This window comes from Rhinatrema bivittatum, chromosome 1 (genome assembly GCF_901001135.1).
Source record: "Rhinatrema bivittatum chromosome 1, aRhiBiv1.1, whole genome shotgun sequence".
In the NCBI taxonomy this organism is placed as follows: Eukaryota; Metazoa; Chordata; class Amphibia; order Gymnophiona; family Rhinatrematidae; genus Rhinatrema; species Rhinatrema bivittatum.
In genome coordinates, this window is record NC_042615.1 from 181,049,065 (window position 1) to 181,065,871 (window position 16,807).

General features: G+C 37.7%; 1 protein-coding gene across 1 annotated transcript in view; it reads right to left on the minus strand.

The window, feature by feature from the left end:
• RBPJ (recombination signal binding protein for immunoglobulin kappa J region) overlaps window positions 1-16,807 on the minus strand; it is a 316,830-nt gene that overhangs the window by 177,477 nt on the left and 122,546 nt on the right. The window contains exon 2 of the mRNA XM_029589784.1: window positions 2,587-2,625. Coding sequence (XP_029445644.1) covers window positions 2,587-2,625 — 39 coding nt within the window. The remainder of the gene's footprint in view (window positions 1-2,586; window positions 2,626-16,807) is intronic.

Here is a 16,807-nt window from a genome sequence, read left to right on the forward strand (position 1 = left end):
TTTTCAGACTTGTAATCATATCCCCAAGACTGCTCAGATCATGAGTCAGAAAAAGCATACAAATAGTCCTAGTTTGCACCTGGCTAGCAAACAGTCTCTGTGAAAGTTCACCTTGATACTTGGTTCTAGAATCCAATGAATCCCAGCATCTTGGTGGAGCATCCTCCCCTGATCCGCTGAAGATCAACAGTGGTGTAGGGTGAATCAAGGTCTCTTCAACGATGCAATACCATGAAGTGCCACAAATCTCTCTAAAATAGGGTGAAACTCAGCTTGCATTGACATTAGTTTCAATTATGTATGTACTGTTAGATACAATAAAGTGATGAACTGATACTGTTACGCAGATATCAGCTAAGCTGTCACTTGTTGCCTCCTGGACTCTTCCACTCAACAACTTCTCAAAGATTTCCAAAGTCAAGATGGTATGGGGAGCAGGAAAAGAGTCAAGCCTTCCTGCACCACTTGACATGTATCCATCTTTACATCATGTGTTCTTGGAGTCTGTTTCATACCTCCAGAGTAGCCTAATGGTGAGCAGTCCTCTCCATGGGGTTACTTGGCTGTAGATGGTATCTTCCTGCCTCAAGCATTGCAAATCAACAGGGATGGATGCCAATATTTCTATTCCTTTGCTTAATGCATCGATGATGAATCCCTTGATGCATGTACCGATGAAGTGGAATGTTCCGCTTTCATTACGTGGATGAAGCTAGATAATAGCCTATCTTCTTGGCCCTTTCCAGTGCTTGACTTTGATGAAGATTGAATCTCCCTCGATGTCAAAGCTCTAAAACACACCACTTAGCATGGAGACCAAAAAATTCCATTTTGGTTTCATTGGACTACAAAACCTTCTCTCACATGCAAGCAGCGTTCCCCAAGTGTTTTTTGGCAAACACTATGTGGTACATCAATTGGCTTTTCTTCCGCAGTGGCTTCCTTTTTTTCAGCCTCCCATACAGGCTATGTTTGTGGTGTAATCTTGAAATTGTTAAACAGCCAATATTTTCCCCAGTCTCAGTCATAGACCTCTGTAGTTCTTTTTAAAGTAATCTTAGGCCTCACAATAACCTTCAGCAGCTATTTCCTTAACCCACAGCTACTGACTTTAGAGAGACGGCTTGATTAGTGGCAGTATTTTGATGGTGCCAAACTGTTTCCGTTGTATAGCAATGGACCTAACAGTGTCACATGGAAATTATTTTTTCACCTTTCCCTGATCTGTTTCTCTGAACAATATTATTCCAGAGTTTTTTCAGCAGCAACTTGCGTTGCATATTTTGACTTTTGCTACAAATATATTTCATACAACTGAAACAGCTAGATTATTCATCCAGGAATATTTTGAATCAGCTCAACTGCTGTGACTGGACACAGATGGGCTCTATAACTTTGGGCTTTGTTAAGGAAATTCTTTGAAACAGAGCTAATTTGAGTTTGCTAAGGCAAAGGATGCGAGGACTTATGCATTTTGTTTTTATTTATTCTTAACTTCTTTTGGAATACTTCTATAATTATTCTTTCATGATTAAAGCGTAGAGTATGTTGTATAGATCATTGAAACAAACTATTTTAATGCATTTTGATTTGTTGTTTTTTTTTAGATAGCAGAATTTGCAAATTGTACAAGGGTGTGAATTCAAATTCAATATACAGTATTTTTATATGCCGCAGGTCCAAAACAATCAATACAGAAGAATATACAGTAAAAGACCAGAGAGCAAAGAATTTTCAAAGGGTCTGTACATACTAGCTCTCATAAGCTTAGGTTAATTTCATGATCTTTTATGTAGATTTAGAAGTATCAATTATCGAAGTCATTTCCAGGAGAGTCCAGGCTGTTTTTAAAATCTACATAAAAGATCACCAAGCTAGCTTAATTTTATTTTTCTTTTGAAGTCCTACTCTCTCTCTTTTTTTTTTTTTTTTTTTTTTTTTAATCTTCCACTTGTATACTCTATAAATATTTTGGGGTTTTTTTTATTATTCATTTTTTAGCTCGGATTTGGAAAGGCAAGTAATTAAATCTAAAATCCAAAACAAACTGTGTTCTTGGTTAAATTATTAAAATGAAATCTTAATCTATTTTGTCTCAACTGTCTGGATCGAATGGTTTGGGTTGGGATTGACCTCCGACATGTTTACTCTCACTTTAGTCATTCTCATCTGAGGTCACCATGTCAGTATCTTTATAACATCCCTTAAAGTTCTCTCTCTTCTCCCTTCCTTCTCTACTGTTCAATTGTTGTAAACTATGAGTTTCATAACACAAGAGCAGAAGTATGGCTGTAAACTAGGAAGTAAGAGTGAGCTATTTTGGCCACATTAAAAAGGGTTGTCAAACACATTAGTTTTACAAGTATTTTTCTATTTCCTATGAAAATTCTAATATATATATATATATATATATATATATATATATATATAAAACAACTACTGAGCCAGCAGGGAAGAAAAACAAGGTGTGATAGGTCCCCCTTCCACTTGCGTATGTTCCAACCTGTGGCACTGTAGCTTTAAATGAAATCTCTTAAACACTTAAAAGGAAATACTGCAATAAGTGATAAACAGATCTTTGCTTACCTTGTGAGACGTTTGGGTTGAGGCCGCTCCCCAAATTTCCTGCAAACAAACAAAAATTAGAGGTTTAAAAAAAAAAAATCATAAACTGAACATTCAGGTTTCCTTATTTCAAAATGAAAATATGAATTACATAATATAGGGAGTGAGGGAGAAGAATAAGAGAAAAAAAGCAAGACAAGTCACCTTTAAAAATGTTTTCCTTCATTTTAATTAACCTCATATTTACTACTCAAAACAATTTACCAAAACATATTTTAAGGGTAGACTAAATCTGTTTCATGTCATACAGGTTTTCCCAAATGTGTGAAAATTCATTTTTTTCAAGATAAACCATAAATCAGTGATTAAGGAAAATGCAATGTATATATTTTGTACAAAACAGAAAAAAAGTCAATTTTTGTAATTTTTTTTTTTATGTTTGCCTAATACTATTTCTCTTACTTCCTTTTTCCTGGCCGGAAGTCTCACTGCTTATCATGATGGCCCACAAACATCTCTCGATACATCTTGCTTAATTTTAAAATTGTTTTCCAGTTTGCCCAGATTCCAAGCACAGAAAAATAAAACAGTCATAATAACCTGAATCTACTACCTCAGAAGTGACGGCAAAAACTATTACTATCTCAATGTAAAAACAAAGCCCTGCAACACTTAGGTCAGCAGTCTAATTTTATATATCATGTGTGGCAGCTTACATTAGCTCACTACAAGGAGGATTACTGCAACCTCAATTTTGACTTTTAGGATAGATGTGTGTGTTCTGCCTCAACTGCTCTGCAGGAGAGAAAGAGTGGTGATTCATGAAAAAAGTGAAATGAAAATAAAAGATGAGTGACTGAGGAAAGGCTGAAAGATTATATAATAAAAGGTCTGTTCCTACCTGTAACAATTTTTTACAGAATCATATATCTGCCAAGCCATAAGATCTGTTGCATTAGTTCAACCTCTGAACATATTCAATTAGCTCTCAAAACTAATTCTGCAACTCTGTTTTCAGCAAGATCAGATTGAGAATTTTCTTTCCCTTAATGGAAATTTGACAAAAGTAATATATAAAAGGAAAACAAAAATTCAAAACTGGTTGGCCAAGCAGGAGAAATGAGAACAACGAAGGTGAGAAAATACCTCTAATGCCTTACACTCAAGTCCCACTTGCCCCTGTGAACATGCATCTGTTAAGGAAGTAGCAAGCAGCACAACCACAAAGACAAATGAGGACAAACAAGCAGCAACTCACAAACAAGACAGACACAGAATCCAATAGTGCCATCTCAGTAACTTAAAACTTCAGACTACATCAAGTATAATGCACCTTCCTTATCCTTAGCATTTCTGGAATACATCTATAACAAACAAACAGCTACTAGTTCCACGAATGATAAAGTGAATCAATGCTTTCCTTCTCTGGTCAGCTCTAACAGCAGCACCACACCATGATTAATTTGTATGCAAATCCAAGGTGTAGGAGCATTTATGAGCCATTATGTGATTTCAGGCAGATAGTATATTTCTGACTAAATATGAAACCCTGAAGAACAAGGATGGAGATGAACCAAAAGCCTTTTGACCACATCTTTATCTCCAAATAATTTCAGAACTAATTTCTTTAATACAATAGTCACAAAGTTTAATGTTAGAAAACCTGGTTATTCACGTAAAAATGCTCTGAAAGAGTGTATGCTAATATTATAAAAACTAGCTCAAAATTCAAGGATACAGACATGATGCTATAGTTCTTCAGGATGTGGCAAATGAATATTAAAATTGTGTGTCACAATAAATACTAAGAAATTTGTCTTACGAGAATTTTGCTCGTTACAGCTAGTAAGAGAATCCACCCACATGGAGGAAAACAACCCTAGTTTTACTTCCACTTTATTGCAGTTATTTTTATTTAAACAGATTTCCTTCTGGGGGAAAGTCACTACAGAATGAGGCTCTCCATTTTAAGGGATCAATTTCAGACATTCATAACACGAAAAGCAAAAACTTTTACAATCTTAGACTCATGTACAGAGAAGCTTTTTTTTTTTGGTGGTTAAGGCCTGTACCTTCCTGTCATTAAAAGCATTATAAACGTCCTGCTGGTATTCTGAATGTGGAGGTGATTTACTGACTAGGGCAGAAGAAGAGGAATTATCAGAAGATCTCAGGCCAGGCCAATGGCCCTATAATCACACAAGATACAGAAGATCACTAATTCCATGAGATGCCTGCTCTGAAAGCTAACATTGCTTTCCATTCACTTATTTAAACAAAAAAGGGAACAATGCACTCCTTGTTGGAGTACAGAGAGGATCCCAAAGCATTCTATGTCGGCAGAAAAGTGCTTATGTGCTGTTCTGCTCTTCCTCATCTGTACAGTTCCTTCTCTCTGTTTTCGACTACAGATGGACATAGCATTTCCTTAACACATTATGTGTGTGTTTGACAAAGAATGCATCATTTTTTTTAACGTGTTTGCAATGTCTAACAATGCTGTCAGAACAACACATTGTCATGAAGATTCATTTTAATTTACAGTGGAGGACACCTTCTAGACATTTTCAAGAGATATCCCCAGAGAGTTGTTTTGCACCCATAAGAAAGAGGAGGGAGAAAGGGGGAAACCAGTGTCATTGGCCCATCTGAGGCCAGGAAGAAGAGAGAGCAGGCAGTAGATGGTCCACAGAGTTAGAGAGGAGCTGGGGAAGTCCTATTATCATCAGAAGAGGTGGCGGTCAGGAGGAGGCAGCACATTGGTAGGAATCGAAAGAAGTCTAAGTGTGTGTGTATGGGGGGGGGGGGGAATCATTTGGGGAAAACAGGGGTAGAAGGAGGCAGGTCAGAGTCTTTGGGGATCTGAAGAAAAGGGACCCAGAGAAGATGAAGAATAGGGGAGAATGGAATTGAAAGATGGGGGATTGAAGATTCACTGGGAATAGGGAGAAAGAAAAGGTAAGGGATTGGGGCAGAGACAGGAGGGCAGACATGAGGTGGGAAAGGGTAAAAATTGACATGCTTTTTACTATGCTAATTAGGCTGCAGTGAGGTTAATAAGCGCAACCACCAGCAAGTTACTGTGGCTTAACATGCAGCCACAAGAATTTCTTTCTTCAGAACTACTGTCCTAACAATTAACACCCACAACTGTAATCAATCAAAAAGTTTCATGGTTCTTTAGCTTTCCATCCTGTTTACAATACAAAAGTAGAGGTTATATTTTGATAATCTGTTTAAAGGGCCATTTTCATTTAGCCTTCTTTTAAAGGACTTGCTGGAAAGCTGCTAAGATGTAAAGCTTTCTGACCAAAATCACTGCTTATTATACACAGTAATTAAACTTCAAATTTTCATTTCAAAAAGGCTGGTACATATCAACCAAAGATTCTATGGGATTTCAGCAGTTATAAATGATGGACCTTGATGCACCTGGCTTTCAATACCAGTGAGTCCTATTCCTACTTCATCAGGCTCATTTCATTAACTTCAGCAACCCTTACCACTGAGACAATGGACTAAAAGCGCCCAGAATTTTGGGTGCTGGCCAATTATAACACAGGATTCCTACCCCAACTTTCTAGACCACACCCACATCATCCACAAAGCAACACTGAGACACACAAAGGCATACATGGCTTTAGATGTCATTAAATTCACACTGGAATAGTTCCTGGTATAGCTGCAAACTTTAGGGGACATGGCATGTAGTCAGCAGGAACAGAAATCAAGAGTTTGAGAATAATCCCTGATAACTTGCAATACTCTCTCCCACGTTAAGCTTTTTTTTTTGCAGGTCTTTAGTAGTTTTGTCCAGGTTTAATAAAAAATAAATGTGAATTACTTCCAGGAAAATTTGGTTTATAATAAAAATTCTGATGTTACTACTCTCAAAACACGTGTCTCTTCCAAAGCAAAACATGGTTTCGCCTCATAAGCAATTTCTATTTGAATATGTCAATATATAAGGAGAATTTGACTAAGACAACCAATGTAAAAATAATGGCAAGAATTAAGCAAGTTGATATTTTAGTATAATTTTTTCTACATCATCTTTAAGCAGCTTATTCATATACATAAAATATCAGTACACTAGTCTCAAACATATGGCCATGAACTACATCCCCTACACTTACTTCATACACCTCTATGTACTGGTGCTCTTTCAGCTATGCGAGTGGTGCCAAAAATAAGAAAACAAGAAATGTAAAGATAACACACGAATGGTCTGTTTTCTGCTGTCATCTTTCTATGCTTTTAAATGGCTTAATAACAGAGAAGAAAATCTAAAGTTCCAAATGGATTCCAGGACTACATACATCCCAATCCTTGACATTTTGATTAAAAAAAAAAAAAAGGTTTTGTTACAAACATTTATCGAAAACCCAAAGACACCAATAAGTTATATTTTCCAAGTTGATACCCCACAAATTTAAAAAGAATGCCCCTATGAGCCAATTTTTAAGATTAAGGAGGCTTTGTTCCATAGGCATCAAACACATAGGCAGAAAATACAGACCTTACAAAAACAATGGTGCACAGTCCAACACACCCTATTTTTAATCTGAATTCATTGTAGCATTCACCAAAGGAAATAATTTTAAAAAGGTAATTTTCAATAGTGTGTGTAAGAGTGGCATGCCAACCCTCATGCCGAGTGCTTAGAATGGCTTCTTGAAGTACTGGGTCACTTGGGTAGGGCTTATACCTATGGGTAAACAGCCACCTAGCAGTCACACTTCTCTCCACTTTACTTCATCCCCCAGAAATGGATGAAAAACCTATTTCTCTCTACCCTGGTTCTGCATGAAGAGCCTTCTATGGTCTTCTCTTTCCTGTTCTCCAGTGCACAGGGTTCTCTCCTTGGAACTGTTACAGCTTCAATCAACAGGCTATTTACAAATCAGTCAATATTAGTGGCTGCAGGGGTCTCAGATCTGCCCACTAGAATTAGCTCCCCTGTTCTAGTGACTGTCTTTACAATTAGCTGTCAGATGCAGCTCTCTCCTCAAAGACTTGGGCAGGTAAGTAATTCCTCTTAATGATAACCTTTTGCTCTTTCAGTCTGTAACTCCATATATCCATTGCTCCTCTGCTCAGGTACCAATTAATAGGTAATTAAACCCTGCAACCATTCTCAGTTTCAAAAAGTCCAAGCAGAGAGGTATTTAATAACTTATTTTTAGAGTTCACAGGCACAGATCGCTATTGAAAAATATCAGTCTTATCCTCCAGGCAGTAATATATTTTCCCATTAAGCAAGTAATCATGGCTCCATTTTTTATTTTTTTTAACAAAGCAGTTGCAACCTTTCCACATAAGCTACCAGACTTCAGTTAATTAAGCTTAACCTAGCTCCCTGGGTTCGTGATAGATATTTCTTCAACCGAGGCACACACCAAGTGGTTCCTTGGTTAACAGAACAATCTTTTTTACACAGTTACTCATCTGCAGCAGTTTTTCAAATAATAGGAGTTTACCTTCTCTGTAGCTAGCATGTGCTAGCTGATTAGCCAGAGCTGTAGTTTTGTAAGATTTAAACCTCTTACTCATTAATTAAGAAACACTCTAGGCCTGTATAGTTCCCACCACTCAGCTTCTTGACTGGAGCAAATTTCCTCTCTGTGTAGTTGCAAGGCATAGCTCACTAGTAAGAGACTTCTCCTCTCTGTTTCAGCCCTCTTTTGGAAGTACAACAGCCCTTAGAGGTATTTTTCCCTAGCCACACTTCCAAGCCATTGTCCTAGCTCTTATGAGAAATAACAGTTCTTGCCTAAAGACTTTTTTCACACTGCTGCAGTTCCAAGCATTCCTTCTAGCTCTTAGGTGGAAAAAAAAAAGGGTTCTCCAGCCCCAAAACAAAACCAACAAGCTACAACAAGAGTGTTTTTAGCTCCTGTCTTATTTACCAAACTTCTCTGGTTTTTCACACAGAGACTTTCTGAAAATATATTCTTCCATTTCAAAACTAGCAGTGCAGCCCAGCCATTCCTCAACCAAGAGATAAATTCACTTAGCTTAATGTTGCAGCTCTCTAGTGAATGTGGTCTCTGGTTCTTCCTCTTCATCCACCACCTCACTCCATGCCGAGGAGCAGGCCCCCTGCTTCCTGCTGTTTTGAAGAGCTAATCACCCTTTGCCTACCTACTGCCCCCCGCCCCCTCTTGCTTCCTGTCTTTCTTCCTTTTATGTAGAGTTGGCCTCTTCTCCCAGGCAGGGGAGCCTTCGCCCCTTTCCTTCCCTGCCCCCAGCACTTCCAGGGGCTGATTACTAAGGCTTCTGGGGGGGGGGGGGGGGAGATGTAGTTTCCTCCCCCCAAAAAATGCTTTTCTTTTATAGGGACTCACAACTGGGTAAATCACCACAGTAAGTCAGCACATATCCATGCAAGTCAGCAGTATTTTACAAACTGTGTGGCAGAAGTGCTGGATCAGGAGATTGGTCAGCTGTATCAAAGGCTATGAAGAGATCAAGCAGAATACGGGCTGAGTTGCCTCCTTGGTCTGAGTTGAAATGGATCTCATTTGTGATGTTTAAGAGGATAGATTTGGTTCCATGACCTTTCCTGAAGCCAAATTGGTGGGAATGTAGTATGTTGCTCTCTTCATGGAAGTCAAGCAGTTGGTGATAGGTCACTTTTTCTACTAATTTTGACAAGAAGAGAAGGCTGGAAATTGGATGGTAGTTGTCCAGGATGCTGGAGTCAGAGACTGTTTTTTTCAGGATAGGGCTGATTACCAGATCTCTCATTGTATTTGGTAGAATCCCGTGTGATAAGATGCCATTCATTACACCTGAAGGCCATAAAACTAGACTGTGTTTCACATTATACATGAAGCTAAGGAGAATGGGATCCAGCAGGCTTGATGATTGACTGATACACTGGAGATGTCTTCCACTTCATTGGGATTAATAGGTCTGAAATCAGACAGTGTGGCTGTCTTTGTCCAGTGGGAGTTGGGAATTTCCTGTTAAAGTGAAGATGGAGGGAGTGGACACGAAGGATGGTGCAGAGGAAGGAGAGATTTTTTCAGTAAAGAAATGAGCAAAGGCCTCTGCAGTGAGATCGACAAGGGACTAGAAGGGGAGCAAGAATGGGTTTAGAGAGTTTCTGAATTAGTTCAAACAATTTGCTTGGTTGGTTCATGAAGAGCTTGAGCTATTTGGTGATGTAGTCTTTTTTGGCCTGTCAAATGGCTTTGTATTTATTTATTTTATTTATCGGTTTTTATATACCGTTGTTTGGAGCAAGCCTTCACAACAGTTTACAGGTTTAACAACTAATTACATATAACAAAGTCAAATGTTGAAACTGTTTACAGATTTAACTAATTACATATAACAAAGTCAAATGTTAAAAACATTATAACGGGAGGATTAAGGCTGGGGTCACATATTACAAGTAACAGGGCCAAACAATGAAAGCGGTATAACAATTTGGGGGGAGGGAGAAGGAATTTTCATAACTGTTAACTGAGATTATAATTTAACTTATTACATAAAATGGGGCATGATATGGAGCATTGTAACGAGATCATGGGTAAATGAAGAAGGGTGATATTGGGTGATAAATAAGATTGATATTAAGCTAAAAGGTGGGGAAGGGTGGATGCTTATAAAATTCTGAGGGTAGTGGTGGGAGGGGGTAGGGTATTTCTTTACATGCTCCTTGATGTGAAGGCTTGCGTTTTGCATTTCCACCAAGCACATTCAAGCTGGCGAGATTGCTGTGCAAGTAGGAGAAAACTCTCATAGAACCATGGGCAGTTTCTAGGATCCTCCTGTGTATAATTTCCTAGGTTATGGATTGCCATCACATAAAGGCAATCCTTCTACACTAGGCAATAGAGAAATCCCCTCTCGAATTATAATTGAAAAATGGAAGATATTGTGGTTTGGTGTTGTTCATTAAGCAGCTACAGCACCATTTGTGTGGTATGTCTAACAAGTGCTAGCCATGCTGCTGTTCATCTAGCCCTTTTGCACTGACACAAAAAGTGCAAGTACGTGAATAAATGACTTGGATACTGGAGGAAGTAGTGCATATGCCACCTCCTCAGCCACCTCCCCACATCAGGAAGCATTTGTGCGGTGTATCAGCTAAGCCCTGTTTATGCAATTACTCTGCACCACATATATTCTAATCTTGCATATTTTCACAGGTTCCATGGCTAGTGAAATAGTCTTTTCTCAGATTTCCTATTTGGCCCAGCCCATGATATATACTGGTTCCACCACCATCTTGATGATCACCTGTGCTAAGTGGGTATTTTCATAAGCAAAGTTTACTTTTAAAGTGCATCATTTATTACTACTACTTCTCATTTGTATAGAGTACCAGACATATGCAGCACTGTACAAATATACATAAGACAGTCCCTTCTCAATACAGCTTACAATCTATTTGAGACAAACAAGATTAATAAGACCTATAGGCAGTTTATGTGGTCTTGTTTATTTATAGGAATGCAAACACCACACTCGATAGGAGCCGCTCTAGCAATTCTCTCACTAATACTTGGCTGCATGGGTATGTTTTAACATTTTCTACCACACTTTAGTAGATATACATTTACTCCTTTTCAAACATATTTATCTACATTTTTTTCTTTCAATTTTTTCTTTACATTTACTTTTTATTTCTTATATCTTTGTATATACATTTATCATTTAAAGATTTTTATAAATTTTATTTTTAATTATTTGTTTTAATGTTAATTATTTAATTTTAATTAATTATTTGTTTTTTTAATTTAATTATTATGCCAAATGCTGCAAACTTTTCTGGAGCCACTACAATAGCAGACTGCTAGACTCCATATAACATTGATAACAAAGGAGACTATTAAATGGACAGTCAGCTTTTAAACTAGATGAAGCAGTTTTGTGAGACTCTAAATAGGGACTTTGAACTTTCAGAATTGATATCTTTGCATACATATTGTACTATTATTTTTGTCTCGTACATGTATATTTATTGTCTGTTGTACACACCTTTCATATAATATGATTACTTAGCTTTTACCCCCTGATGCAGGCAAAGCATGGACATGTTGGGTATTTGTTAGTATCTTATTTATCTTTGCTCATTATTCACTGTTTTTATTTAATTTTATACCTATATTAAATCTGTTTAATTTAAGTGATGGTTTAGCAATTCACTTCATTTATATTTAACTTACTCCATTCATTTTTAAACCTTTATATTCCTTGTTTTCTCATTTTTTTTTGGCCGTTTATATTGTTCATTTTACACCCATGCATAAGGCCAGCATCTCCTTTTATTTTTATAATTATGGCACAGTATGAATTGCAGCAAAATTTTTAATCACTCTATATCTTTTAAAGAGTTTCTTTATAACCCTTAATCTTGTGGTTGTATAGTTTAAAGAAGACAGTAAGTGGTAAACAAGGTAGGCCTAAAGGCTTAATGGTTAGGCCATAACATTTCCATATATGAGAGGCAGATATGGGAACGATCTCTGGTGTCTTATTTTGCTTCAAGTGTCACCCCTACAATACTTGTAATGTCCTTGGGGAAAGGAAGGCTCGGGCAGGGCAAGTTCTGTCAGCTTGGTAATCTAGGATTGACTTTACAATCTGGTGAATTATGGAACATAAGTATACAGCTCCAGGTTGGGAAGTAGCATGGAAAAGCAGTAAAGGGTTGTCTAGGATGAACATTCTTGAACCCTTTTGCAAGCTTGCATGAATTGTTGATTTCCCACCTGGCTTTAAATTTTACCTGGTTATGGCTTAAGGAGAAACAACCACAGATATTCTGGTCTCTCTTCAAATTGAATAAACTGGAGTATAACTCTCTGCTTCTTTTTGGATGTGAGTCAAGTGCAGGGTTTGAGCTATAACCAGAGGACAACCCCACTTCTTGCCCTTTTGACTGAGATGGAGAACATGTACAATCATGGGGGTTTAAGTGCTCTGTCATCCAACACCATTGGGGACAAGATAAATTAACAACCATGGCCAAAGCAGAAGTAATAAACCTCTTGCATAAAACAAAGGGGAGGGGGGGAGGCAAGGGTTGAGATTGCCCCATACATGCAAACCGGTAGCAGTTGGGGCGTAAGGGGAGAAAGATGTACAGCAAATCACAAACACTAATGTTATTCTGAAAACCAATAAAATTGCTCCATTTAGAAAATATAAATGCAAAAAAGGAATATATATATATACACACACACACCTAACAAAGAAAATGTGAACAGAATAAACATGCAATAGATGAATTACATTGTCTAACAAAGGCTACAAAAGCTAGGGCTCTTCAGTTTGGAAAAGAGACAGCTGAGAGGGGACAAGATAGAAGTTTAGAAAATCATGAGTGGGGTGGATGGGTAAATAAAGGATGGTTATTTGCCCTTTCAAAAAAAGGAATACTAAAACAAGGGGCCACTCCATGAAATTAACGACCCCAGCAGATTCTAAACAGATTGTAGAAAATAATTTTTCACTCAGTCCACTGTCAAGCTATGGAATCTGTAGCCAGAGGATGTGATCAAAGTGACTAGCATAAGCAGGGTTTAAAGGAGGTTTGGACACGTTTCTGGAGGAAAGGACCATAACACATTATTGCCAGGTAGACTAAAGATAGCCATTACTATCCATGGGCGTAAGGAAACGAATTAGACTACTTTATACGATCTTCCAGGTACTTGTGACCTAAACTGGTCACTGACAGAGACAGGATGCTGGACTCGACAAACCTTGGTCTGACCAAGCATGGCAATTCTTATGTTTTTACTTGATCAAGTTCATTATCTTAGTTCTCTTTCACTATAATTTGCTCATTATACTTAAACACCCTTCTATGAAAAATATACATGGGATTTCCTTCCTTCTTGCTAAGTAAATCTAACAGCATTGCATAGAGAACACAGAAAATATTAACAAGATATTCTTTTGTGGGGTGGGAAAGACTTGGCACTGACATGAAAATTTTAATTCAGTTCAATTTATTTAATTAATTGAATCTCTTACAAGATTGTAAATCAAAGCAATGTCAAATAAAATCAAGTACAATTGATACCCATATAAAGTCAATAAAATCCAGTCTGAGTCACATAAAATAAAACAAATAAATTTAAAAAACACAATTACAACAATATAACTCATAGTAAAATGATACTACATAAAATAGAACAATAAATATATGTTAAAGTTCAAATTTTACAAAGTAACTCCTGTTAAATTACATAAAAAACACACAAAACAAGCATAAACTCAGCTAGAATAAAACACATAGAAGAATATCCCCATGACCTAAATTATAAAAATCTAATAAAACAGGTCATATAACACACACCTACATTAATAGAATAAAGCATATAGTAGATTATGTCAAATATCTGAAAAAGATTTTGACTAAAATATTTGGAATAGGGTAAATCAAAATTCATTTAAAAACCTTGAATGATTAAACCAGCATGGTTTAGAGGACTGGGTAACAATCTGCGAAAATGTGATCTCCAAAATAACTTTGCCTTTACTAAGTGCAATCTCAATTTATAAACAATTTTTTATTTTAGTAAATAAAATTCAACCCATCAATCAAGTCATTATTACTACTACCACTACTACTAAACACATATGTTCACAAAACATTACCTCTGAATGAAAAAGGAATAAACTAGCTTAACAACCTTATAATTCAAATAGTTAATTTTAGCATGTTTCTCTGGGGGTCATCATTTTATAAAACTGAAGTCAATCACATTTACTTAATTACCTACTACTCACTATTTCATAAAATGTGCTATAGTTGAATATTAGTTCCACATGAGAAAAACAGATGTATATTTTCCAGATCTTTAAAAATATTCACAGCATCCTTCTCTATGAGAACATTTACATAACTCAGCCATGCCTATCTAATTAGGCATGATATCAACCAGATCTGAAAACCCTGAGAGCATAATCTGCAACCATAGTTTAAGAATTTCTGGGCTCTTTATATGGAAAACAATGGATTTACAAGGACTCTAGATAATACTTGATGTAAATGGACAAGCTAGCCAATTTTGAGGATTTTTTTTGTTTGGGGTTTTTTTTTTTTTTTCTTGGCCCAATAGTTTTCTCCAGTTTTTCAGCTTCCAGCTGAAACTGATACAAGCCTTTACTGGAAACGCGGCACCATGAAATGTCACACTCAGCCACTCAGGGAGTGTTCCCCTATTTTTAACCCTATCCCCAAGCACAGCCATCCCTGTAACAGTTCTGAGCCTGGGGGCATATTTCAGATCACTGAAATTCAGTACGTGTGGATTTTACAATGACAGATTCCCTTTATAACATCTAACAGCATCTACAGCCCTGGCATAACATGGGCACAAGTATCAAACACCACTTCTGCTGAGCCATCAGGCCAGCCCATGTATTGGTGAATTAGATTGATTGGGTTGGTCAGTTCCGTGTCATGATAAAACTGGACACTAAAAAAAAAAACAAAAAAAACCCCACCCACAGTATGAATTGGTCCCATACATTTTTTAAAACTTTATCTTTACTGAATTTCTAACTTAATCAAGATAATTTTTATTTGGATAAATTTATAGCAGCTTAAGAGAAACAAAACTCACAAAAGCATAGCTGGTATGACTGAACCACATTAATGGAAGAGATAAAGAAAATAATAATAAAAAAAAAAAAACATCAGTCATCAAATTAACACGCCATAAGGTCTCAACTGACAGCATTCATATTTGCCAGAAATGACTTATTTTTCAGGAAACTTTCAAGTTGTATGGGATCAAAAAAGATAGTTAGCACCCACATATTTGATTCAACACTTACACAGGAATTTATGCAAAAAGGTAGCACTAATGCTAAAACTCTCGATTTTTAACAAAAAAGTTTCCTATGGATTTGAGTATCCCTAACTATGGCCTAGATTCATCATTTTGCTATAAAACTGCAAAAAAAAATAGTGCCCGCAATAAAAAAAGGGGCATGGTTAGGGTAATTTTCCTGAAACCACAGCCATTTTACCACCCATACTATTTTCACATCGCAAGCTGACAAGTGCCCAGACAAGCTTTTATCGCATTTTGGGCTGCTGCTGGCTTGAGGGAGAGAGAGAGGGAGAGGGACACAGACTCTTTATCAGGCTCTTATATAGTAAACTATTTATACCACTGTAAGAGGGGCAACTAGTAACTTGGGGTGAGATTTTAGTGGTGAGCTAGGTTTTTGGGGGCAGTTTTACATGCACAGTCAGAGGAACGAACAGCACAGTAGACATCAGTGAAGATTTTGTGTGTTTGGAGTGATGAAAGGTACACAAAGATGAGATTTGTACATTGTACTCTCGACCTAGCTTGATAGTAGCTAGGTAGAGAGTGTGATAAGGCCCTAATGCGATTTGATGAATGACCCCCTACGTCAGGAAAGATAGAGATCTTATATCCCTAGTGTAATGAACTTTAAAAATGAAAAAAAAGTTCCAAAGTCCATTGCTTATCAAATTAACATGCAAAAACAACAAAGAGACAACAGGGGCACCCAGTCCCAACTGTTTCCCCCATCCCACATACTGGCTGGAAGGAGGCCCTCCAACTCAGGGTGGTTCACAAATAGACAAGAGTTGGTATTTCAATTTGGAATATGCATAGCTGCAGCTTTTATTAAAATAATACAACACAGGGCTAGGTGCTGAGCCTCCTAAGCTTGCCCCCCCCCCCCCCTTTGAGAGGTTCCAGCCCTGTATCCAGGCACAGATCATCAGGGACGTCAGGCAACATACCCTTAGGGCCCCTCCTGCGGTCCCATCAACAAAGCCCACTGTGAATCGCCAGGCCTTAAACCGGTTATAGCCAGGCTCAAAAGATGACATCTTGCCATCCCGAGCCACAAGATCTACACCCTCCTCACGCAGTCTCTCTCTCTCAGAGGCTCAGACACCCGCTGCAACAAATAATCTACCCTTACAAAAAACTGAAATGGCTACATTTAACATTGAATATCTAACTCAAACTTGTACACCATAAATGAATGGGGAGGGAGGAAGGGAGAGAACATGCGCCTGCTGGCAGGGGAAGCACCAATCCGAAAGGGGAAAGCAATGCAGGGGGGGGGGGGGGGGGGCAACCAATGAGGCACCACACCAGGTTGTCCACCCGCTATCATCCTGTTGGTGGGGGAACTCCTCAACCCATGCTGGAGTGGCTGGCCAATTCAGGGACTCATCAGGTAGGACGCCCGTGACGTTACTGTGACGTGCAGCCCA